This window comes from Eublepharis macularius, chromosome 1 (assembly GCF_028583425.1).
Source record: "Eublepharis macularius isolate TG4126 chromosome 1, MPM_Emac_v1.0, whole genome shotgun sequence".
Taxonomy (NCBI): Eukaryota; Metazoa; Chordata; class Lepidosauria; order Squamata; family Eublepharidae; genus Eublepharis; species Eublepharis macularius.
The window spans coordinates 237,406,183-237,429,493 of NC_072790.1; the positions used below are offsets into that span (position 1 = coordinate 237,406,183).

General features: G+C 48.4%; 1 protein-coding gene across 2 annotated transcripts in view; it reads left to right on the forward strand.

Annotated features, from left to right (window-relative positions):
• The window catches only part of ASH1L (ASH1 like histone lysine methyltransferase), an 81,597-nt gene that overhangs the window by 52,668 nt on the left and 5,618 nt on the right, over window positions 1–23,311 (forward strand). Inside the window, exons 8-25 of one of the 2 annotated variants that reach the window (XM_054994124.1) lie at window positions 108–181; window positions 2,233–2,278; window positions 2,512–2,620; window positions 4,962–5,168; window positions 5,294–5,440; window positions 6,741–6,849; window positions 7,344–7,505; window positions 10,866–10,960; window positions 11,853–12,010; window positions 12,628–12,846; window positions 13,623–13,677; window positions 13,810–13,942; window positions 15,504–15,752; window positions 17,095–17,181; window positions 17,594–17,684; window positions 18,685–18,823; window positions 19,933–20,105; window positions 23,118–23,284. In XM_054994124.1, coding sequence (XP_054850099.1) covers window positions 108–181; window positions 2,233–2,278; window positions 2,512–2,620; window positions 4,962–5,168; window positions 5,294–5,440; window positions 6,741–6,849; window positions 7,344–7,505; window positions 10,866–10,960; window positions 11,853–12,010; window positions 12,628–12,846; window positions 13,623–13,677; window positions 13,810–13,942; window positions 15,504–15,752; window positions 17,095–17,181; window positions 17,594–17,684; window positions 18,685–18,823; window positions 19,933–20,105; window positions 23,118–23,284 — 2,420 coding nt within the window. The remainder of the gene's footprint in view (window positions 1–107; window positions 182–2,232; window positions 2,279–2,511; window positions 2,621–4,961; window positions 5,169–5,293; window positions 5,441–6,740; window positions 6,850–7,343; window positions 7,506–10,865; window positions 10,961–11,852; window positions 12,011–12,627; window positions 12,847–13,622; window positions 13,678–13,809; window positions 13,943–15,503; window positions 15,753–17,094; window positions 17,182–17,593; window positions 17,685–18,684; window positions 18,824–19,932; window positions 20,106–23,117; window positions 23,285–23,311) is intronic. The other variant, XM_054994131.1, reaches the window with a different exon arrangement.

A 23,311-nucleotide genomic window follows, 5' to 3' on the forward strand; every position in this document is an offset into this window, starting at 1 on the left:
CTGTTCCTTGTGTGAGTGCGTAGGTGTGTGCTTGCGTCTGAGTGGGAGAGAGAGAAAGAAATAGGTAAGAGAATACCTGACTTCCCTGTGCCTTTCTCTCCCTCCAGGAAAATATCTACGACAGAAGCGGATAGACTTCCAGCTGCCGTATGACATTCTCTGGCAGTGGAAACATAATCAGGTACAGCACCAGGAATTAAACGTTACAGGATGCAAAGGTTGCTTTCTGAGATGCTCGGGGGGGGGGGGGGGGAGAAGCTACATTGCTTACGCTATGGCGATCTTGGTGTTAGCTGTGTATTCAAGGATCGTTTGCTGATGGTAGCAACTGGGGGTGGCGGGGGGGAGGAGAGCAGGAATCCTTGAATATATATTTAATGCAGATAATTTCCATTCCCTTCCTCTTTCCTTCCCCGCCCCCTGCAAAATAGCAGCCGCTCACCTCTCAGAAAGCGTCCGCCCTTAATCCTATGGGGGGACTTTTATTCTGGTAGTGCTCTTGGCTTCTTCTGCAGGGATCTTGTTTTTTTGACACGCCTCTGGAGAATTCAGATGTTCTGCCAGCAGCACTGAAAAATTTCAGACCTTATTATTCTTGGACCCAGTCCCAAGCAGAATGGGGTTTTATTTTTATTTCTTTTCTTTTTTTCCACTTAGAAGCTGAAGTTTTTTTGGATCAGAAGGAAAGCAATGAACTGTCTCTCCCGTGTTCTTTATAAAGAGCTTTCATTTGTCCATGTGCAAATCTAAAAATAGGGTGGCATTTCGCCTGACAAAAGGTTTCCACCAAAAGAGGTAGCAGCGGGATTTGTCTAGAGGGGTTTAAATTCAGATCCTGCACTACGGGGGGAAATGACCTCTGAAAGATGGTCTTCCCTTGCAAATATATTTTTTTTGAACGGATGATGCTCCTTTACTCAGTCTGTGTGCACACACCCCTCGCCGCAACTCTTTTACTATGCACTGACTTCTGCGTTCCCCCAACTGTGCTTTCTGTTCAGTAGAAGAACACACGGATTACAGGCACTAGACCCCAGGCTCATTCCCTGGCATGTCCAGTTAAAAGAGTTTTCAGATAGGGAAGGACCTTTCTCTTCCCAAGATCCCAGACGGCTGCTGAACTAGGTGTGCCTATGGCATGACTTGGCAGAAGCCAGCTCCATATCTTGCCAGTGTGGTGTAGCGGTCAGAGTGTCAAACTAGGATCTGAGAGACCCAGGTTTGAATTCGCACTCTGCCATGGAAGCTTGATGGTGTTTTGCCATCTTCTGGGCATGGAGCAGGGGTCACGGGGTGTTGGGGGGGGGGAGGTAGTTGTGAATTTCCTGCATTGTGCAGGGGGTTGGACTAGATGACCCCAGAGGTCCCTTCCAACCCTTTGATTCTATGCACTTGGGCCACTCACGTAGCCTCACCCTAACCTGCCTCACCTGGGCGGGGGAGATGAGCTGCTTTGCCTCCCTATTGGGGAGAATGGCTTAGGTATAAATGAAGTAAATGAATAAATATGTTTTCTTTTGGTATGGAAGGACCTGGCTCAGTGGTTAAGTGACTGCTTTTGCATTCAGGGGGCCCCAGGTTTAGTCCCTGGCATCTGTGGTTAAAGGAGCTCTGGGAAAGGAGGCACACGCATGAAGCTTATATAGACAGACTCAGATCATTGATCCACATAGCACGGTATTCTGCTCTGACCTGTAGAAGCTTTCCAGGGTCTCAAGCAGGGAAAGGCCTTTCCCATCCTCGGCGTTGGAGGTTCTTATATGCTGGAGACTAACTTGGGGATCCTGTAAATGTAAAAATGTGTGTCTGACCATTGAGCCTCGAGTCCTCCCTGAACAGGAAGCTCCCTCGTACCATCGGTCCGTCGAGTCCAGTGCTGTCTGCGCTGACTGGCAGCAGCTCCCCAAAGTCTTGTCTCAGGTATGAGGCCTTGTCCGGATTGTGAAGTGCCTGCTGCCGAGTCAGACTGTTAGAACACCTAGTTCAGCCTGTGCATTCTGACTGGCGGCAGCTCTCTCCAGGGTCTTCGGCAGATAAAGGTCTTTCTCCCATAGAGCTTCAATGGGATAAAAGTGAGCCTAGAAGAGGTGGCCTCCTCATTACCCCGTTACACAGGAAGCAAACGTTTCCTTACCCCCCACAAAAAGATGAATAGCTTTCCTTTATCCCTTCAGCAGGGTGAATCTTATGCTGCAATGTAAAAGGATCTCTTTCTTTCTTTCCCCCCCACAGTTGTATAAAAAGCCAGATGTCCCGCTTTACAAGAAAATCCGTTCTAGTAAGTAGCCTTGTGTTTGTATAATGCTGAGGTTTATGGTTCCCCAGTTGAGAAGTTTTCCCACTAACAATCTCGACCACTTTGACTTCCTGATGGTCTGCCTGCATTTTCAGTCCCATCTTGCATTACCTTGTGAGTGGTGGGGGTGGAGGGGGGGGAGCCTTGTCAGTCAGTAGGCTCCGTTCCAGAAATTGATTTGGGATTTGTTGCTGTTGCCTTCCTATCGCCTGCAGACGTTTATGTGGACGTTAAACCTCTCTCTGGTTACGAGGCCACCACTTGCAACTGTAAGAAACCAGAGGATGGGAACAAGAAGGGCTGTCAGGACGAATGTTTGAACAGGTAAGACATCTCCTAGCGAAACAGGAAAGGGCCATAGCCAGGCGTCTCCATACATGAAAAGTCCCTGCGCATAGAAAAGAAGCATGCTCAGGGGAGTCGTAGAGTTTGGCTGTAAACTCTATGAAGTGTTTCTCTCAGGGGGGTAGAGTCACGCCCATAGAGGCAGGCTGGCCTGGATAGCCAAGCCAATCCCAATCTCGTCAGATCTCGGAAGCTAAGAAAGGCTGGCCTTGGTTAGTAAATGGATGGGAGACCTCCAGTGAAGACCCGGATTGCAGAGGCAGGCAATGGCAAACCACCTCTGTAAGTCTCTTGCTTTAAAAACCCCACCAGGGGGCACCATAAGGCAGCTATGGCTTGACAGCACTTCCCACCACTGCCATTTGTGTAGATTTTGCAGACTGCCTGGTTGATTAGGGTGAGGGACCCTTGGAGTGTTGGCTGCTTGGATAAATTGTCCGTTCCCACTTTAGCCCTTTTCCCAGACATGCCAGTTGTTCATATAGAGGAAAATTCTTTTAAAAAGGAGTCAGGAGTAGAGATGCAAAGGTTCAGAAAAATTCAAACTGGGGAAAAGGGGATATACGTTTTGTTCAACAAAGACTTTTTCAATTTTTCAAGTGGAATAAAATAGGAAATTTTGTGGAACGCTGAGGGGGAAAACCTTTCTGTGAAATATGTTCTCTTTTGCAATGATTGAAATACTTTTTAAGATAAGGTTTTATTCATTCAAAATGTGTGGCATGAAGATTTTTATGTAAGACAGTCTACAGCATTATGTTGTGTGTTTTGTGCCGTTAAGTCGCCTCTGACCTTTGGCAACCTTCAAAATGTCCTGTTGTTAACAACCTTGCTCGGGTCTTGCAAACTGGAGGATGCGGCTTCTTTTATTGAGTCAAGCCATCTCGTTTTAGGTCTTCCTCTTTTCCTAGCATTATTGACTTTTCCAGAGAATCTTGTCTTCTCATAATGTGGCCAAAGTATGATAGCCTCAGTTTTGTCATTTTAGATTCTAGGGAGAATTCAGGCTTGAATTGATCTAGAACCCACTTATTTGTCTTTTTGGATGTCCGTGGTATCCACAAAACTCTTCTCCAGCAGCACCATATTTCAAATGAAACCATTTTCTTCTTGTCAGCTTTCTTCATCGTTCAACTTTCACATCCATACATAGTAATGGGGGATAGCATACTTTAGACTATCTTGAGCTTGGTTCCCAGAGAGACATCTTTATCTTTAAGGATCTTTTCTAGTTCCGTCATAGCTGAACTCCCAAGTCTCAATCTTCTTCTGATTTCTTGCTTGCAGTCTCCGTTTTGGTTGATATATGAGCCAAGGAATAGAAAATCTTGAACAATTTCAATTTCCTAATTGTCAACTTTAAAATTGTGTAATTCCTCAGTAGTTATTACTTTTGTTTTCCTGATGTTCAACTGTAATCCTGCTTTGGCACTTTCTCCTTTAACCTTCATCAGAGAATAATTATTCCTGTACTTACTGTAGACACATGCAGCATTCAAATCCGACGTGTTTTACAGCTGCCACCTTTATGAGAAGAACATACACTGTCCTTTTTGCTTGTGGATTGTTGCTAGTCTTCCTCTGGTGATTTTAAAACTAAGATACGTGTGCTCAATTGCATAAGATATGGCAGTTTGCATCGTTCTTCCTCTCCCCCCACATTTTGCTTTTAGAAAACATTTATACTTTCATAAATATACTAAGTAGCAGGGCTTTTTTTCAGCAGGAATGCGGTGGAACGGAGTTCCGGCACCTCTTGAAAATGGTCACATGGCCGGTGGCCCCGCCCCCTGATCTCCAGACAGAGGAGAGTTTAGATCTAAACTCCCCTCTGTCTGGAGATCAGGGGGCGGGGCCACCAGCCATGTGACCATTTTCGCCAAGGGTGAAATCTGTAGTATGTGTAAAATGTATTTTTTTGTAGTATGATCTGTAGCATGTGTAAAATGTATTTAAAACGTTTATACCCCCAGCATTGTTATGACTTATAATGGGTTCAAAATAACAACAGATGAGCACAATAATAGAATGCAAGAGTTCCAAATACTAAAAACAGCATTATAAAATTCTGAATCAAACTTCTGAGGTAGGAAAAAACATGATCAATGCCAGTTGCAGTAACGTCATTAAAATAATATATCGTAGACCTGTGGTTCAATAATAAAAACGTCAGGGTGCTGTCAGAAACAGGGCAAACGTAATACTAGGCTTGTTGGGAAAGCAATCTGCTGCAGCCGTGAGCTTGTAAGCTTCCTGGCAGCCCCTCCAGCCATGTTTACTCCGCTTTCAGCTGACGAGTTTCCTGTTCTTCCACTTTCAGGATGATCTTTGCTGAGTGCTCCCCCAATACCTGCCCTTGCGGAGATCAGTGCTGCAACCAGCGGATCCAGAGGCACGAGTGGGTGCAGTGCTTGGAGCGCTTCCGGGCAGAGGAGAAAGGGTGGGGCATTCGCACAAAAGAGCCCCTGAAAGCCGGGCAGTTCATCATCGAATACTTGGGAGAAGTGGTCAGCGAGCAAGAGTTCAGGTAAGGGTTGGGTTGGGAGATGGTTCCCCGGAATAGCCCTGAAAATGGGTGGGTGCTTGTCGGGAAGAACAGAGGGAGCGCTTTCTGGCTCCGTCAGTCAGAATTCTCTCCGCGCGGCTTTCCAGGAACCGGATGATTGAGCAGTACCACAACCACAGCGATCACTACTGTCTCAACCTCGATAGCGGGATGGTGATTGACAGCTATCGCATGGGCAACGAGGCACGCTTCATCAATCACAGCTGCAATCCAAACTGTGAGATGCAGAAATGGTAAGCAGGGAGAAAGAGAGACCAACCGCATTCACGTGGGACTAGCTGTGTTCACCAGATTGCCTTACTGGGGACATGTCACCACTGTTTCTCTTCTGCCTACCTTTTGGAGGACTAAGTAAGACTTGACGAAATAAAGCTCAGGTTGTCTCCTGACTGAAGGATGAGCTGTGATTCAGCTGCAGAACGTGTGTGTTGTATGCTGAAGGTGCTCAGTCCCAGCATCTCCAGCTAAAGTGGATCTCGGAGGTCAGGTCTTGGGAAAGGCCTTTTTCTGCCTGCTAGTCACAAACCCCTGCTAGGAAGAGCAGGTGGTGCTGTTCTAGACGCACCACCTGCTCTGGTCTGACGCAGCCGAAGGGAAGTTCATAAAAATTCCTGATCCCGCTTTCCCTCCTCCAGACAGTGTACTCCCACATAATCCACGCATCTGTCAGTCCCGATAAAGGGATAGCTCTTTTTATGGCCCAGAGGTTTTGCGAACATGCAAAAATATTAACACAGTTCCTTTGCTGTGTTAGAACAAACATTCATCTAGTCCAACGTTCTCTTTCCAACAAGATAATTTCAGGTGGGTAGCCATGTCTGCAGTAGAAAATGCAAGATTCAAGCCCAGTAGCTCCTTAAAGACCAACAAGATTTTCCAGGGTATAAGCTTTCACTTTGACTCTTAAAAGCTTATACCCCGGACATCTTGTTGGCCTTTAAAGCATTGCTGGGCTTGAACCTTGCTCTTTCCAACAGTGGCCAGACAGGAACTCACAAGGAGACCAAAAGGGCAACAGACAACCTCTTTCCTTGTGACCTGCCCCATGCTTGCCTGGCATTCCAAGCTATACTTCCTCTATAATGGAGATTTTGTTGGATTACTGTAGCTCCTAACCAAGGATAGACCTCTGCATGAACCTGAGCCCTTTTTTTCCAGTTGTCTAAGCTAGTTGCCTGTGCCACTGTGTGTTGCTTAATAAGAGCCTTCCTTTACTCCATGTCAGTGAGACCTTGAGGCCAGAAGCAGAATTGCTCCTGAGCTTGTGCTCCCCAAAGCTCCCTGGCGTCAAGGCGTTTGGTGACATCGTCTTCTTGTACACTCCATCCTGGCTCGGGGAGGATGTCCATTCGGCCCCAGCCACCTATGCCCCAAACAGGAGCAAAGTTGTGGAACAAAGACTAGGCCTGTAGTGGAGGCAGGATATGCTCCGTGCTTCCTTCTTCCAGGCCCTCACATTGTTCAGGCTGCTGTCATGCTGAATGAACTCTACCCGAGTGTTACCGGTTCGCCCTCGTACCTTTCTCCCTGTAGGTCTGTCAATGGAGTCTACCGGATAGGGTTGTATGCTCTGAAGGACATGCCTGCTGGCACCGAACTAACATATGACTACAACTTCCACTCCTTCAATGTGGAAAAGCAGGTGAGGGTCGTCTCGGTGGTCTTAGAAGTCGCTTCTTCGTTTTGTTTGCTCAGTCCGTGTTTGCGGGAACTGGGTGCGGGTTCTGAAGACTTGACAGCTGGGTATGCAGAATCAGACAGCCTGAAAACCTCCTGCAAAAGAAAAAAGAAGCTAGCAAGTCACCATTTCTTGAGTTTATTGAGAAGCTGCCAGCCAGAGACGGGTGGCCGTTTTTTGCCCTCTCTTTGCGAGAATCGGTTTAACCAGTCCCTTGAAGCCAGCTTGGTCAATTGAGTCCTTTGCTGGGAAAATATTTGAGTTCTGGAAGCGAACTGTAGAGCAGGCTCTGAGATTACTCTGTGCGCCTAGGGTCAGGAAGGCAGTTCTTGCTTGGCCTTGTCCTCGGGGGCAAGCTGGGGCTTGAGGAAGGCTGGTCAGGATCCCTGCCTTGGCCAGAGGGGTTGGCTGGCTTGGCAGCCTTTGAAAAAGAGCACTCTTGCCTCCCACCCTCTTAGCAACTCTGCAAGTGCGGCTTCGACAAGTGCAGGGGCATCATCGGGGGGAGGAGCCAGCGAGTGAACGGTCTCCTGAGCAAAACCAACCAGCCAGTCACTGCCCAGAGGAGGCCCAGCCGGTCCAAAGAGAAGAGGAAATCAAAGCACAAGTTGAAGAAGAGGGTGAGTGTGAAAACAAGACTACGTCGCGCATTCCGAGATCAGGTAGCTTAGTTTTCAGGAGCAACCATGGGAGGTGGGCTTGTGTTGGGATGTTGCCAACTCTTCCTTTTGTGCTGTTTCCTTGATTGAAACTAGAGGAATATGTTTATAATGTAAAATAGCACAATGACATTTACAAATTTATAAAACCATCATACTATAATAAAACATATACAGTAAGGAATTGTAGGCAGTTCACGAGAGGAAGGGCATGAAGGGTTACATCAGTGTTTAGTTCTTGTGACCCCTTCTTACTTGCCCAGGGTAATGGCGATCACCACTTTGGGGTCAGGAAGCAGTTTTCCCCAGGCCAGTTTGGCTAGGGATCCTAGAGGTGTTTTGCCATCTTCTGGGCATGGAGCAGGGGTCACTGGATATGTGTGTAGAGGGGGAGGTAGTAGTGAATTTTCTGCATTGTGCAGGGGGTTGGACTATATGAGCCTGGAGGTCCCCTTCCAACCCTGTGATTCTGTGATTCTATGAATTGACAAGCTACAAAGACATACAAGAACAAAATTACTGCAATAGAACATATAATGAAGAACTGACGCTTCAAAGGACATACAACAAGACAGGATGCCGGCTACATTCTTGTTTCAATGTATAAATTGTCCTCAGTCATAAGCAACCTTATGCAAGTAATTTTGAAGACAAAAGTTCAAAAAGCGAACGGGTACGTAGTACGTTGTAACTTCAAAAGATAAATGTCCAGGCTTCGATCTTCATTGGTCGTGAATGACCGTACACTTGTAGGAAGCCAGAGACTCAGTTCATACTATGTGTTTTCAAGGACAACAGCGTAGCTCATGTCCAAAAGACAACTTGTAAATATTATGTGCACATAATACAAAAAGTCCTTCGTAGCTTTGTAGTAAATATATCGTTGTGTTATTTTGCATTATATATTTCTGACCTCTGGTATTTAGTACCTGTCCATTAGAGTTTCTTACCTTTGTCTGTTTCCTTGATTGAAACCACCTCCCATTTAACCTATGTAGGAACACAAGCTAAGCAAAGAGTGAGTGTCTGTTGTGTTTACTCTACTTGGGGGGCAAGAGCTGTGGGTCAGTGGAAGAGCGTCTGCTTTGCCTACAGAAGGCCCGGCTTCAGTCCTCCAGTTGAAAGGGCCAGGCAGCAGGTGAAGTGAAAGACCTCTGCCTGAGGCCAAGGAGAGCCGCCGGCCATCCGAGTAGATAGGACGGACCTTGATGAACCAAGAGGCTGATGCAGTATAAGGCAGCACAAAAAACAAGAAGGGGGCGGGGGGCGGGGGGGGACCCCCAACTTGAAAAACAAGTCAGGGACCAGCAAGGTTGAGTGGCCAAGAAAAAATACAGTATAAAAGAAATGTAATTATTTATTGCGCAGTGCATAAGCCATTAAAAACCATGGAACAAAGTTAAACCCCTTGAGACCTAGTAATATCACAGAGTCAAAAAATGGTTAGCACGTATAAATCAAGTCACAAAATGGATTGTACCTATACAGAGACCCAAATGCATTTTGGCCCTCTGGGCCTTCCTCAGTGGTTTCATATGTTATCACACACACATAAATAATAACTCATAAATATAAAATGTCGCTGGTTCAGGCCAGGTAGTTTAAATATGGAACCTTAAATTAAAAATAGAAATAAACATATTGGTATAAGTCAGTTCCAGACTGCTGTCAAAAATATCACTATATATAGCTAAAATAAAAGATAGAGGCACTTCAGTTTATAGCCCCCCAAGTCAGTCCCTGGTTGTTAATATCTGCTTGGGGGGCCTCACTCCACAGAAGTGGTGCTCCACTAGCATTCTGTGAAAATATATAGGAAGGTTATATAATCGTCGTATAGTTCCGTGACCGTTAAATACTATACAAGGCACCTATACACAATGCAAATGATACCAAAAAATGTTATTACATACAGACCTGTCCTGAGCCAGAGTTGCATTCTAAGTGTGTGTTCGCACTTCTGTGGAGTGAGCCCCCCCCCCCCCCGGTAGATATTAACAACCAGTGACTGACGGGGCTATAAATTGAAGTGCCTCTATCTTTTGTTTTAGCTATATATAGTGATATTTTTGACGGCAGATTGGAATTAGCTTACACCAATACATTTATTTCTATTTTTAATTTTAGGTTCCATGTTTAAACTACCTGGCCTGAACCAGCAACATTTTATATGTATGAGTTATTATTTATATGGGTGTGTAAAAACATGTGAGACCACTGAGGAAGGCCCAGAGGGCCAAAACACGTTTGGTGTATCTGTATACGTGCAATCAATTTTGTGGCTTGGTTCTTGTATATGCGCTAACCATTTTGTGACTTTGCGTAACTCATGTTACTAGGTCTCAAGGTTTTTAACTTCGTTCCATGGTTTTTAATGGTTCATGCACTGTGCAATAAATAATTGTATTTCTTTTATATCTTGTATTTTCTTGGCTGCTCAGCCTTGCTGGTTCCTGATGAGCATAAGGCAGCGTCATGTGCGTACTGGTGCTGATAGAAGCTTGGCAATGGACCACTTTCCGTCTGGGAAACAGGGTGGAAATTTATCCCTTTCTCTTTTTTAGCCTCGGGGCCTTGATCTAGCTCGCACCGCTGCGGCTTTTCAGGGAAAACTATGCGTCGTGGAATCTGATCACGGATCCCCAACATGACTTGCTTCTTGTCCCTCTTTTTACCTCCATGTGTTCCTTCCGCCTCTTGAGTGCAAAGATGAGGTTCTGTGCACCTGCAGGAACGAGGCTCCATGCGTCTCTTCTTATACCCTGCCCCCAAATGATTAGTTCAAGTAAACTCGTACTTGAGTGTAGCCCTCTCTAGTACTTCCTGGGTCTCATCTGTCTCCCACAGAGAGGATTACTCCTTTCATTCCAAGAAGCAGCACTCTGCAGCAGTCCTTGCAATACAAGCTGGGATCCCCAATTTTATAGCAGAGGCCAAAGAACTCTTTCAGACAAAGGGAAGATGGGGGTACTTTTCCCCACACTTCTCCATCCTGTCCAGAATTCTTCCTGAGTATTTCCGCATTTGCTTGTGCAATAGCTGCTCTTGCCTTTCCCCTCTGAGGATGACATGCACGGTTGATTTCAAATTGAGAACCGTGAGGGACAGGAAGCGCAAGGCAGCTGCGCTTCCTGTGCCCCCCTTCCCAATAAACACCCAACGACCCAAAACACTCCCCAAAAGCAGCAGTCCTGCTCAAACATTAAGCTTGTTTATCTGATCGAGATTTCATTTGGGTGCCTAGCATGTGAACCCTCATTGGCTTGATAACTTGCGTTCAGTTGTCCCAACCTCTCACAATAGTTGATGTTTGTTTCACAGAAGGGTCACATGCACGAGGAGTCCAGCGAAAGTTCAAGCACGCCAACGAGGTTGACTCCACAGCTGCAAATGAAGCCGATGTCCAACAGGGAAAGGTTAGAAGAGAAGGCTGTTTCCCCTTTGTCCGTTCATCATCCCCTTTTCTCCCAACAACTTAGGAATGAAAACTAGTTGCGCATTGGCTTTCATGGGGCAGTGGTCTAACCCTGAATCTTTCTGTACCTGTTAGATCCTGCCTTTCAGATAGCAATTAATTGTCTTCCAGGCACAGGAATCAAGATCACAAGTGCTAATTAAGATGTAATACAAAACGTTCCTTGGGGAGGAAATTCTCAGCCGAGCTGGATTCAGGCGTAACAGAGGGGTTCCCGTTAGCTGCTGTCTCTCCTCCCACTGAGGAAAATCCATTTTCCGGCTTGTCTAGTTGTCATGCCTATAGAAAATAAATCATACGTCTGTGTGACTGTATCAGTGTCCCACATCAAAGCTGTAAACGGGACAGTGCCGGATTTGTACTGTGACATCCCTGGATCCACCTGGGCTGAACAACAAAAGGGACAGAAACTATTCAAAGCCTGGAGATGGTGGACAGCGATAATTTTTTCTCCCTCTCCCGTTATAGTAGAACTCCTCAGGGCCACCCCATTAAATTGATTGCCAGAATGTTCAGAACAGACCTGCTAATTCTCACAATGCATAACCAATTTCGGGAATTTACCGCCACAAGGCGGGTGGGATGAACGCTGGCTTTAAAAGAGGATTACTGCAAATTCGTGGAGGAGGAGAAACCTGTCAGTTGTTATCTGGTACCTCTGAACACCAGTTGCTGGAGGACAACAGCAGCCAGTTCTCATTGTTGGAAACCAGACCAGATAACCCGTTCGGTCTGATCAGCAGGACACCTCTTAAGGTGCTAGAAGAACCGAAGGCGTGGCTTGGCTGCCTCTGTGGAAATAACTAACCCTCTCTCTACCCTGTTACCTCTAGGAATTTTGTGTTGAAACATCATGTTTTCCTGGTGCGCAACTGGGAGAAGATCCGGCAGAAGCAAGAGGAAGTCAAACACGCCAATGACAACCTTCACTCTGCCTCCTTATACACACGTTGGAATGGGATGTGCCGGGATGATGGCAACATAAAATCGGGTGAGGGCTGTGCAGGCTTTTCCCATTGCCTTCAGGATAAGCTCCACAGCTGTATGGAAATAAGAAAGAGTAGGATTCATAGAAACACACACATTTCAAGTTCCATTATTATTTTGACCAAATAACTAAGCCATCCATAGCAGTGGGTTCCAGAAAGCCAGTTTCTTCTCTTGGGCAGTGTTTAGGTTAAGATTAGGTAGCTCATTTGTGGGATGGGATGGCCTTCCTTCTTTCACTTCTTGCTTGGGGGCCGCTAACTGTCCCTCTTTGTTTTAAATTCCCTTTTAATCACCTCTTCTGGCACCAAATTCCATAAGGAAAAGAGATTGTAAGAGCTCCTGTAAAGCCCTTGCAACATACAGAGCTTCACAACTCTTGTTCGCCCTGTGGCAGTCCTGTGAAGTTTACTTTGCTCTCATTCACATTTTATGGATCATCAATTCATCGGTGTAATCATGTATCAAAAACGCGGTTGAAGCTCTTGGCCACATCAGCTGGATTTTTTAAAAAAATAACATCAGATTTCGTCAAGTCCCCGAAGATCCAAGTTGCTTGAAGACGAGGAACGAGTGGGTGTGTGCTGAAGAGGTGTTTCTTCTCCCCTCCTTTGTTTCCAGATGTCTTCATGACGCAGTTCTCCGCTCTGCAGACCTCCCGCTCCGTGCGGACGCGGCGGCTGGCTGCAGCTGAGGAGAACATCGAAGTGGCGCGAGCAGCACGCCTCGCGCAAATCTTCAAGGAGATCTGCGACGGCATCATCTCGTACAAAGGTGACGGCAGCAGAGCACCGAAAGCCAGAGCCGAGCGCATAGCGGCCTCCAGCGTAACAGGGCCGGGTACACAACGGGGCAGGGATGTGCTTGCTTGGCGGGGTTTTCTGGGTTTCGGTAGGGAGTTCCGGAAGGCCGGTTTCTTTTCTTGGGCAATGAAGGTTAGGTAGCTGAGCTGTGGGATGGGCTGGCCTTCCTCCCTCCCCTTCTTGCTTGGGGGCTGCTCACTGTTCCTCTTCCATACTGCTCCCAGTGGCTCTCTGCTACCCCAGTTTCAGTCCTTTTGTTTTCTTACAATAGCGCACAAGTGTGCATACATTCCGCATCATGGGGAAATGCTGCTGTTAGAGGTGGAGGATCAGAATCGGCAGATAAAGCTGGGCGGGAGGTCATGCCCTGGGGACAGGAAAGCTGAGAAAAGCTCAGCAGGGCCCACTTGAGGAACAGCAATCAGTGCCGCCCCCCCCCATTTTTTCTTTTTATTCCCTTGCTGTGAATAGCCCATCTTAAGGAAGCTAAGCAGGGTCAGCCTGGGTCAGTACTTGGATGGGAGACCACCGAGGAGGACGGGGGTTACTGTGCAGAAGGCAATGGCAAACCCGCTCTGCTTGTCTCCTGCCTTGAACACCCAGTGGACCGCTCAACGGTGCATTATTCATTCAGGGGCTAGGGGGGAGAGGGGCTTAGGCAAGCCACAGGAATATGGGCTGGAAGGGGGGCTTCTTCCCCTGCCTCCCAAAGGATAACCTGTCCAGAAGAGCCACCAGTCCCCCCCCCCAAGAGACACGAGCTCAAGAACCCTTCTGTGATGACACCTGTCCATTTCTCTGTTTCCATCACAGATTCCTCCCGGCAGGCACTCGCCGCTCCACTGCTGAATCTTCCCCCCAAGAAAAAGTAGGCTCTTGTCTTCGGGGAAGGGGTGGTGGGGAGGGAAGGGTCTGGGCTCTTAGTAGGTTCCCAGACTCTCACTCGGTTGGCTCAGCATCAGGTAGTAACAGGGCACATTTCCCGCTCCCTCCGGTTCAGGAATGCAGATTACTATGAGAAGATTTCTGACCCCCTCGACCTCGCCACCATTGAGAAGCAGATCCTGACAGGATATTACAAAACGGTAGAAGCTTTTGACGGCGACATGCTGAAGGTCTTCCGCAATGCCGAGGTGAGGCTGAGTTCAGTGGGAAAGCATTCAGTCCTATTCTGACCCCTGGAGCGAGCTGTCACTCCTCCTCCTTGCTCCATGGGCAAAGCCACGCAAATCTGGAAAGAAGCGTGTCCCTTCTGGCGAGAGGGGCACCCGTACTGTCCCCCCTTTCTGGTCCTGCCTGCTCTACAGCAGCAGGCCGCATAAAGAGCTCCTGCTCTTTATCAGTGAGTGATTCCGCACACGTTGGCTAATGCACTTCCAATCCTCTTTATTGATCATTTGGAACGGATTTTTTTGTGTGCGGAACAAAAAATCCACCTCAAACGATTGATAAAGTGCATTGAAAGTGCATTATCCAACGTGTGCGGAATCAGCCAGTGTCTGAGAACAAAGCTTGGGTTTTTGCCCTCCCTCCCTCCCCTGCTCCCCACTTAGGTAGTGGCTAAGGTGGGATGGGAATCAACCCTGTCTGCTCCACAGCAGCCTCGCCATCTTTGCCTTGTCCTTCCGCCCTAGAGCGGGGAAAGTGAGACTCCTCATCCGGATGACTTTCTATGCTGCATGGGAGCTCAATGGCCCGAGTCTTCATTTATTAAAACTTAGGCTGTCTCCCAACAAATGGGAAGCAATGGGGATGGGGAGAAGGACTTCCCAGAGGGACTGCTGGGGTGGGTTGGTCTTCTGTACCCGAAGGGTGCTTTGGCGTGTGTCAGTCATCGCTGGTGTACTCTTGTGTTAAAAAGAAATCGGCACTCCCCCACATACAAAAGTTAAATTCTGTAACCCACGCCAGTTGAACAGATTGAATACTTAACGTGCACAGTTTATAGCGTGCACAATTTATTCTGCTCATCATGGAGCAGGGCAAGGTTTTGAAACTCAGCCCACTCTCACTGCGGCAGCTGTTAGCCAGCCACTTCCCCATGACACCTGAGATTCCAGCAGGTCTTGCCAACTGGCTTTCGAGCATATGTATATGCCCATGAGAACGAGGAACTTCACCCAAAAAATGAAACGAAGCTGAGGTGCTTTGGAAGCTGAATGCTGCAGCCTATGCCACGTCCCGTGGTTTCCCTCTCTGTGGGTTATGTGCCGTCAAGTCGCCTCCGACCTATGGCGACTCTATGAATGGAAGACCTCCAAAACGTCCTCTCATTAACAGACTTGCTCAGATACTGCAAGCTGGAGGGCGTGGCTTCCTTTATTGAGTCAAGCCATCTCATTTTGGGTCTTCCTCTTTTCCTACTGCCTTCCACTTTTCCTGGCATTATTGACTTTTCCAAAGAATCTTGTCTTCTCATGATGTGACCGAAGTACGATAGCCCCAGGTTTGTCATTTTAGCTTCTAGGGAGAAGGGTTTCCCTCTTCTTTCATGAAATCACAGCATGTTTTGAAAATGGTGGAAATGAAGCTTTAAAAATATTTTTTATTATGCTGGAAGGTGGTTATCCGAAGCGGGGAGATGGGAGGGGAGGGGAGGGGATTAGGGCGGGACGGGAGAGACCGAGAGAGTGACATGGGGCAGAGAGATCATATTAGAGGAATGAATTGTTGACCTTCTGTTTTTGTGCCCAGAAATACTACGGCAGGAAGTCTCCGATTGGGCGGGACGTCTGCCGGCTTCGGAAGGCGTACTACAATGCCCGCCACGAGGCAGCTGCCCAGATTGACGAGATCGTGGGGGAGACAGCGAGCGAGGCAGACAGCAGTGAGACTTCCATGTGCGAGAAGGAGAACGGGCACGAGAAGGATGAGGATGTGATCCGATGCATCTGCGGCTTGTACAAAGATGAAGGGCTCATGATCCAGTGCGACAAGTGCATGGTGAGGCTGCTGGGTTGCCCTCGTCTCCGCTGGATCCTTTGGGAAACGGGCTGTGTATTTGTTGTAGATGAGACACACGCATACCACGCTTAATTCCCACCAAGAAAGATGGTTGAAATCACAAGAGTCATAAGAGTGCCTAGTCTTTAAGACAGTAACTTTGAGTGAGCCACAGAAGCCATCTTGCCTGACGAAGATGTAATTCTCAGATCTGTCCCTAGAGGGCCTCTTTACATCTGTCTTCAAGGATAAATGATGGCATGTTTACAGGTGTTTCAACGCCCACCTGGCTTTTCTCACTTCCTGCAAGGAACCCTAGAAATTGCAGTTCCCCATCAGTGCAGCAGGGTAACATGGCCATGCTTACTGCTTCCGCTCATTCTGAGGGCAGGGCTGTCCAAATTTGTGCGACCCTTTCTTTCTCAGTGCATGATGGAGATGAGGAGAACTGCACTGATCACTGGACAGGAGGGGCTTCATAAATGTCGTTCGGTCAATCTCTCTTGGGGTCTAGCAGGGTCCGGATATTTCTGCCCTCCCTTCCCACAGTTAGAGCGAGAAAAGTGTTTTTCTTGCTGCTGCTACAAGTTTCAGCAGCCGAATGTGCTCTGCTTGGAACAGGAGGCAGGTGCGGTGCTGTGGGTGTCCCTCTATATCTAAAGCGAGGGGCGGATTATCTGCCATTCCCAGCTTCACCCTGCGGAATACATCTGATGACTTCCTAATTGTACCTCGTTTGGTACAGGGCTGGGGAGAAACGCCTTGTGCTGAATCTGCCTGTTGCTCCACCTTGCCCCAGCTCTGACTGCTCTGAACTGCGGAAGAGCTGTGACTCAGTGGCACGCAAAAAGTCCCCAAGTTCAATGCCCAGCATCTCCAGTTAAGAACCAAGCAGTAGGCAACGTGAAAGACCTCCGCTTGAGACCCTGGAGAGCTGCTGCAAGTCTGAGTAGACAGCCCTGACTTTGAAGGACCAGTGGTCTGACTCAGTATAAGGCAACTTCACGTGCGGGTTTTCTTGTGGGTGGGGTTCTTCCAAGAAGAAAAGGTGGTCTTTATATTGCCTGCCTAAGTGCCTGCTCATTCTGGCCTGGGAAGTCTGCAACTCTTGGAACGTTTTCATGGGGCCCTGCTTTTTTGATTGTTTCTCTCTCGCCCATTTTTAATATGCAGCTTGATGAAGAAGAGTTTAGGAGAACTCCGAAGCTTGCACACTGCGTTGTGTTCTTTTGGTTGGTTCTGATAAAGGGCTTCCCGTCACCCCTGCCTTTTTCGTTCCGACACTCACGGGGAGATGGGCTTCTTGCACCGCATTTCCTAATCTGCTCATTTCCCCTAACAGGTGTGGCAGCACTGCGACTGCATGGGAGTGAATTCTGACGTTGAACACTATTTGTGTGAGCAGTGTGAACCTCGCACGGTGGACAGGGTAAGGAATTTCCAGTTGTCTTGATGGAGGGTGATTTGATAGCCTGATGCTTGCAGCCTCTTTGTGTGTATGAAGATCTAGAGGGTAGACCCCCGCCCCTCCCAATGCATTTTCAGTTTCTACTCCCCTTGGGGAATCCTGGGATTCTTTGGCCACAGTGCAGTCTCAGAACTACAATCCCCATAATTCCTTGGGGGAGCATGTTAGTTTCACCAGTATAAAGCCAGTGTAGCTTTTGTTGGCAGAAAGGATGAGGGCTTCCTGTACTGCCGCCTTTCTGCGGGGGTCTTGGGGTGTTGTCCAATTCTACAGCTAACCACCACCACCCCGCCCCAAAATATTTTCAGTGCCTCTTTTACATCTTGATTTCCATGGGGTGATGCTTTTAAGCTCCTTGCTCTTTCTTTCTCAGGAGGTTCCTATGATTCCCAGACCTCATTATGCCCAGCCTGGTTGTGTTTATTTCATCTGTCTGTTACGGGATGATCTCTTGCTTCGCCAAGGTAGGTGTCCAGAGGTGTTGCTGAGCAATCCCTGCTGATTCATCCACTTATCTCGTGTCGCTCATCTCTGGCTTCAGTCAGAAAATCAAGATTTTTATCCTTCTTCTTTGAAACAATCTTTGAAACAATCTCACACTGTCTCCTGGAGGCTAATTTGCCAGAATCCTACCCTTCCTTTTGCTTTTATAAAGATTGCAAATCATGGCTGTTCTGGACTTGCCGTTGAGTGGGAAGAGATTATTGTTATTACAGGGTGAATGTTTGTAGGTTCATCATTCTTTAAATTGCAGCAATTGTCTAATAGAAAAGAGTCCAGTAGCACCTTTAAGACTAACCAACTTTACTGTAGCATAAGCTTTCGAGAACCACAGCTCTCTTCGTCAGATGTATGGAAGGTATGAAGAAACTGGTCAGATACATATAGGTGATGAGGGGAGGGGGGAGTAGATGCAATCAGTAGCTTCCGATAATGGGATCAGTTTGCTTCTGATAATTCAAAAACAAAATCCAATGGGACGCTGCTGGATTGGAATTCATATGTAAATTTGACTCAGTCAGACTTGGATTGAATAGAGACTATGAATGGTTATCTCATGATCAGAAGTAACTGATTTCATTATCAGAAGCAAACTGATCCCATTATCGGAAGCTACTGATTGCATCTACTCCCCCCTCCCCTCATCACCTATATGTATCTGACCAGTTTCTTCATACCTTCCATGCATCTGACGAAGAGAGCTGTGGTTCTCGAAAGCTTATGCTACAGTAAAGTTGGTTAGTCTTAAAGGTGCTACTGGACTCTTTCCTATTTTGCTACTACAGATTAACATGGCTAACTCCTCTGGAGCAATTGTTTACTTTACCTTTTCATGTCAACTGCCCTAAGGGCGAGATGTAAATATTTTAAACAAAACATGTATGTTTTCCCTAATTTGTTCTCTGTTTGTTAAGGTTTCGCAAATGTTTTCTGCTGTGCCGAAACAATTTGTTTTGTTGACAGGTGACTGTGTGTACCTGATGAGAGACAGCCGAAGGACCCCAGATGGCCACCCGGTCCGGCAGTCATATCGCCTGCTGTCCCACATCAATCGAGAGAGGCTTGACATCTTCCGCATTGAAAAACTCTGGAAAAATGAGAAGTAAATTCTTAAGCAGAATCTTTCATAGAGATTTCCCATAGCGAGACTTCTCAGCCGCTCTTCTTAGTCTTGTGTAGACTAACAACATTGGAGTAGCCCTGGAGAGTAATGGTGGAGGACGTTCACAAACCTCTTGCTTCCACCCCTGAGGGCATCAGGAGGCAGCCAGTCGCAAAACTGTACAATCTTGTGTTTCTTTCCGAGGGCAAGTTTAACATCTGGCTGACTTAATCTCTCATATTTGTCAGTGCCTCCTCTTGGTTCCTTTCCTGTCTTTTGAAAATGGGGGGTTCACATTTTTTAAAAAAATTAATCCCTGCACATCAAATCTAGCAAGGAGATGGCTGGGTTTGAATCCTTATTCCCGCGGAGAAGCTTCACTTTGCATTCTGAAGTGGTACAGCCCAGGCATAGGTTCATCCATCTCAGTGAAAACTAGTCCTGTCTCTCCCATAGAAGAAGTTTCATTTTGACTTTCTTTTACATACTGTTCCAATTTGAGTTCGGGCTACTTAAATATGGGGCGGGCAGGGCCAAAGTTCAGATGAGTCAGGCGAGAAGGTCTGAGTCCTACATCAAGGCAAAGGTTTAATGCAGAGCCTGTCGGCGCCTCCTCACATTTCTGCCTGGAATTCTGTTCACAGTGCCTCCTGCTTTTTTGTGTCCCCAGTCCCACACTTGGAAGTTCCAGTTAGCTATGCAAAGTAGGCACATTTGCATACCTCTAGAATTTGCATGGTGATAGACATTCACGGGAACATTCCGGTGAATGCCTAATGCTTGGTTCAACTGTCTTAATTCCAAGCTCCCATAAGGAGCGTTCGGACACGTTTGTGGAAGCTGCTGTTGCCTTTTTTTCAAGAGATTGTCTCCATTGTGGATAAATAAGAATTGGAGGGTTGTTGTTTTATAAATAGGAGGGTTGTCAGAGTTTCACAAATAACACTGATTTCTGAGCTTGAGGCCGTTGTCCGTGCTTTTACCGTATGATCATGACACCTGTGACTGGTCAGCATTGTAAAAGGAGGGCACCCTTCAAGGGGCAGGGGCAATGTCTGTAACATGGCGTCATGGAAAACAGACTTCCTCCCGCTCTTACTTTCCCTCAGGGAGGAGCGGTTTGCGTTTGGCCACCACTATTTCCGTCCGCATGAAACGCACCACTCCCCCTCCCGCAAGTTCTACCACAACGAGCTGTTCCGGGTGCCACTGTATGAGATAATCCCCTTGGAGGCGGTCGTGGGGACCTGCTGCGTGCTGGATCTCTATACCTATTGCAAAGGTGAGTTGGTGCCTCTGGGTGCAAAGCCAACCTATTATATTTGTACTAGTGGAGAAAAAATACGACAGGCTCTAGAAAGGGCAGGGCAGGCGGGGCAGGCATTACCGCCTCCGCCACGCCCTGATACTTTTGATGGGAGGGCAGGGTGGCCAGGCCTGGCGCCCCCTCTACTACGCCCCAATCTGGGCAGGGGGAGTGCAGGGCGGCCGGGCCTGGCATTGCCCCCCCTCCCCAGCGCCCTGATCTGGGCTGCAGAAGGGCAACAGTGCCAGCCGATCACAGTGGGGAAGGGCTGGAAGGCGGGCCCATCCGTCATGCTGCCTCCTTGAGTGGCTGTGGAGCCCAGGAGCGCTGTTGAGGGGGGAGAAAAGGCCCTGGAGCACTCCTTTGCCCCGCAGCTGGCCAATTTGGCCCCCATTTGGGGCAAATCAGGTGGCCGTGGAACCCGGGAGCGCTGCCTGGGGCGGCAGAAAGCACCCTGGCGCTCTCCTGCGCTCTGCACCAGGCCGAATCTGGCCCAATTTGGGCGGCTGTGGAGCCCTGCTGGTGGGGGAGGGCCCTGGAGCACTCCTGAGCCCCACAGCAGGTCAGTTTGGCCCGTCTTGGTCCGAAATCGTCCTACTGCGGTGTGCAGGAGTGTGCTGCGTCATCAGGGAGCACACCTTGGGAGGTGCATTCCCCCACCTTCCCACCCTCAGCCTGGCTTCTGAGGATGGAGGCCAGGTCTATCTGCCCTGCAAGTGTATGGCAGGTAGATCTGGGCTCTGCGGGTCTGGAGGACAAGTGTATTCACCTTCCAAAGGCATGGTGAGTAGACCTGACCTCCACAGGTTCAGAGGCCAGGTCTACCTGCCTTGCAAAATTATGGCAAGTAGACCTGGCCTCCATGGTCTGGAGGCCAGGACTAGCCGCCTTGCAGTGCTATTGGTGGGTATACCTCGCCTCCGTGGATCTGCGGGCCAGGTCTACCCACTTACAAAGACATGGCTAGTAGATCTGGCCTCCACTGGTCTCCCTCGCGGTGCTGCCACACACACCATAACTGATCAAGGCTTGGAGGGAAGGCTTGGAGGAGGAGTGAAGGCAAGCCTCGCTGCCCCCCTGTGCCCCCCGCTGGGCCATGTTTCCAAGCTTAGGAGGGAAGGCTGAGGGGGAAAGGGCAGGAAAGCCACACTCCTCCCTCCCGTGCCCCCCCCCACACCGCATTTCCAGGCTTGGGAGGGGAGGCTTGGAGGGAAAAGGCAGGACAGCTGTGCCCCCCCGCCCGCAGGAGATAGAGGCTTGGAGGAAGGCGGGGGGGGAGCGTGGAGCGCAGTCCAGCTGGGCATGCCCCATGGCGACTGGCCCAGTCGGGGCTGAGGAAGGTGGAGCCAACCTGCAGGCCCTTCTGAAGCTCCAGAGGGTTGCTCAGACTGCACCTGCGCCAAGATAGCAGGGTGAGTCGTCTCGAATACGCTTACCCAGTTATGTAGAAAGATTCATTACGTCCAAATTCCGACTTTCATCCATGGGACTCAACAGAGCGGGCACACTTAAGGATCCCGAGGCAGTCAGTCTCCCATCCAGGCACTAGCCAGAGCGAGACCTGCCTACCTTTCAGCAAAGGCGGCTTCTTCGAGTGTCTTCCAATCACACCTTTAGAGAGATTCTGTCTCGATGCTCTAAACCAAATAATTCTCAAACTCTCTCCTGGGGCTAGGAAAGTAAAGTAACAAAATAGCCACCGGCTTCGTCTGAAGAGGAGGCTGCAGGGTTCACTGCTGTGGCCTTGCTTCTTTCCTGCAGGCCGTCTGCATCAGGTGCATGGCTCATTTATTTACTGCCTTGGGAGGAGGCTGCCCATTGCATCTCTGGATGAATCGCTTTTCCGAGCCTACTTTTTTCCGACCTGCTTCGGCTGGAGGGTGGGGGACTAACTGGATAGTCAGTCACAGTTTTGATCTGCAGCAGAATAAACTGTCTCACAGAAGAGGAGGTACACAGAGATAAATTATTTGTATTGAAAGTCAAATGGTAAAGGTAAAGGGTAAAGGTAGTCCCCCGTGCAAGCACCGAGTCATTACTGACCCCTGGGGGAACGTCGCATCACGACATTTTCTTGGCAGACTTTTTACGGGGTGGTTTGCCATTGCCTTCCCCAGTCCTCTACACTTTACCCCCAGGAAACTGGGTACTCATTTTACCGACCTCGGAAGGATGGAAGGCTGAGTCAACCTTGAGCCGGTTATGAGCACCTGGCTTCCGCCAGGATCGAACTCAGGTCGTAAGCAGAGCCTGGGCTGAAGTACTGCAGCTTACCGTTCTTCGCCACGGGGATTCTCCAAACACTAGTTGTTCTCGTATTCTTAGAAGAAGATATTTTTCAGGTTACTTTTTCACCTCTGATTTTAATTCTGACCAAGAAAAACGTGCACTCGGCTCTAGGCAGAATAGAACACAACATCAGAAATGTGACACATTTTGCAAGAGCCACTATCTTTGTTAAAAATCCATAGGTCTCTTGTGGGAGGGCTCTGGGAAGGGGAATTTGAACAGTTCTGGAATGAATAGCTAAATACTTGTAGGGAAGGTCAGTTCCTTCTCCATCAATGCAGAAAGGTATTCTTAGATGGGCCATATCTGCCTACCTAAGTATACCTTGGTGTATCCAAGCAATTCCATTTCGTCTTTCTTTGTCAGCTTCTGTCTGGCCTATTTGCACATTAACTGACACTGAACAAGTTGTCTTGCAGTGGAACCGGTCCAGACAGGCACAGGATAGGGAGGGGGAACCAGAAGTGGTTGTCTGTTCCTCCTTCAGATTGGCCCAGGGTTGGGGATCTTTCTGGGGAGGGCCTGCTGATGGCTGGGCTGTCAATATGGCAAGACTCCGCATGGTCATCTGCAAGGGAGGAGGACGGTTTTTGTTGTTAGCTGTTGACTGAGCATAAACCACCTTGAGGGCTGAACAGCAAGATGCGCCACGTCATGTATCCTGAAAACGCTCTCAACATTTCTTCCCCGTAACTGCAGGAAGGCCGAAAGGGGTCAAAGAACAGGACGTGTACATCTGCGATTACCGCCTCGACAAATCAGCCCATCTCTTCTACAAGATCCACCGCAACCGCTATCCAGTGTGCACCAAGTCCTACGCCTTTGACCACTTTCCCAAAAGGCTCACACCGAAGAGAGACTTCTCGGTAAGGGGTTCTTGTGTCCAGTACAGT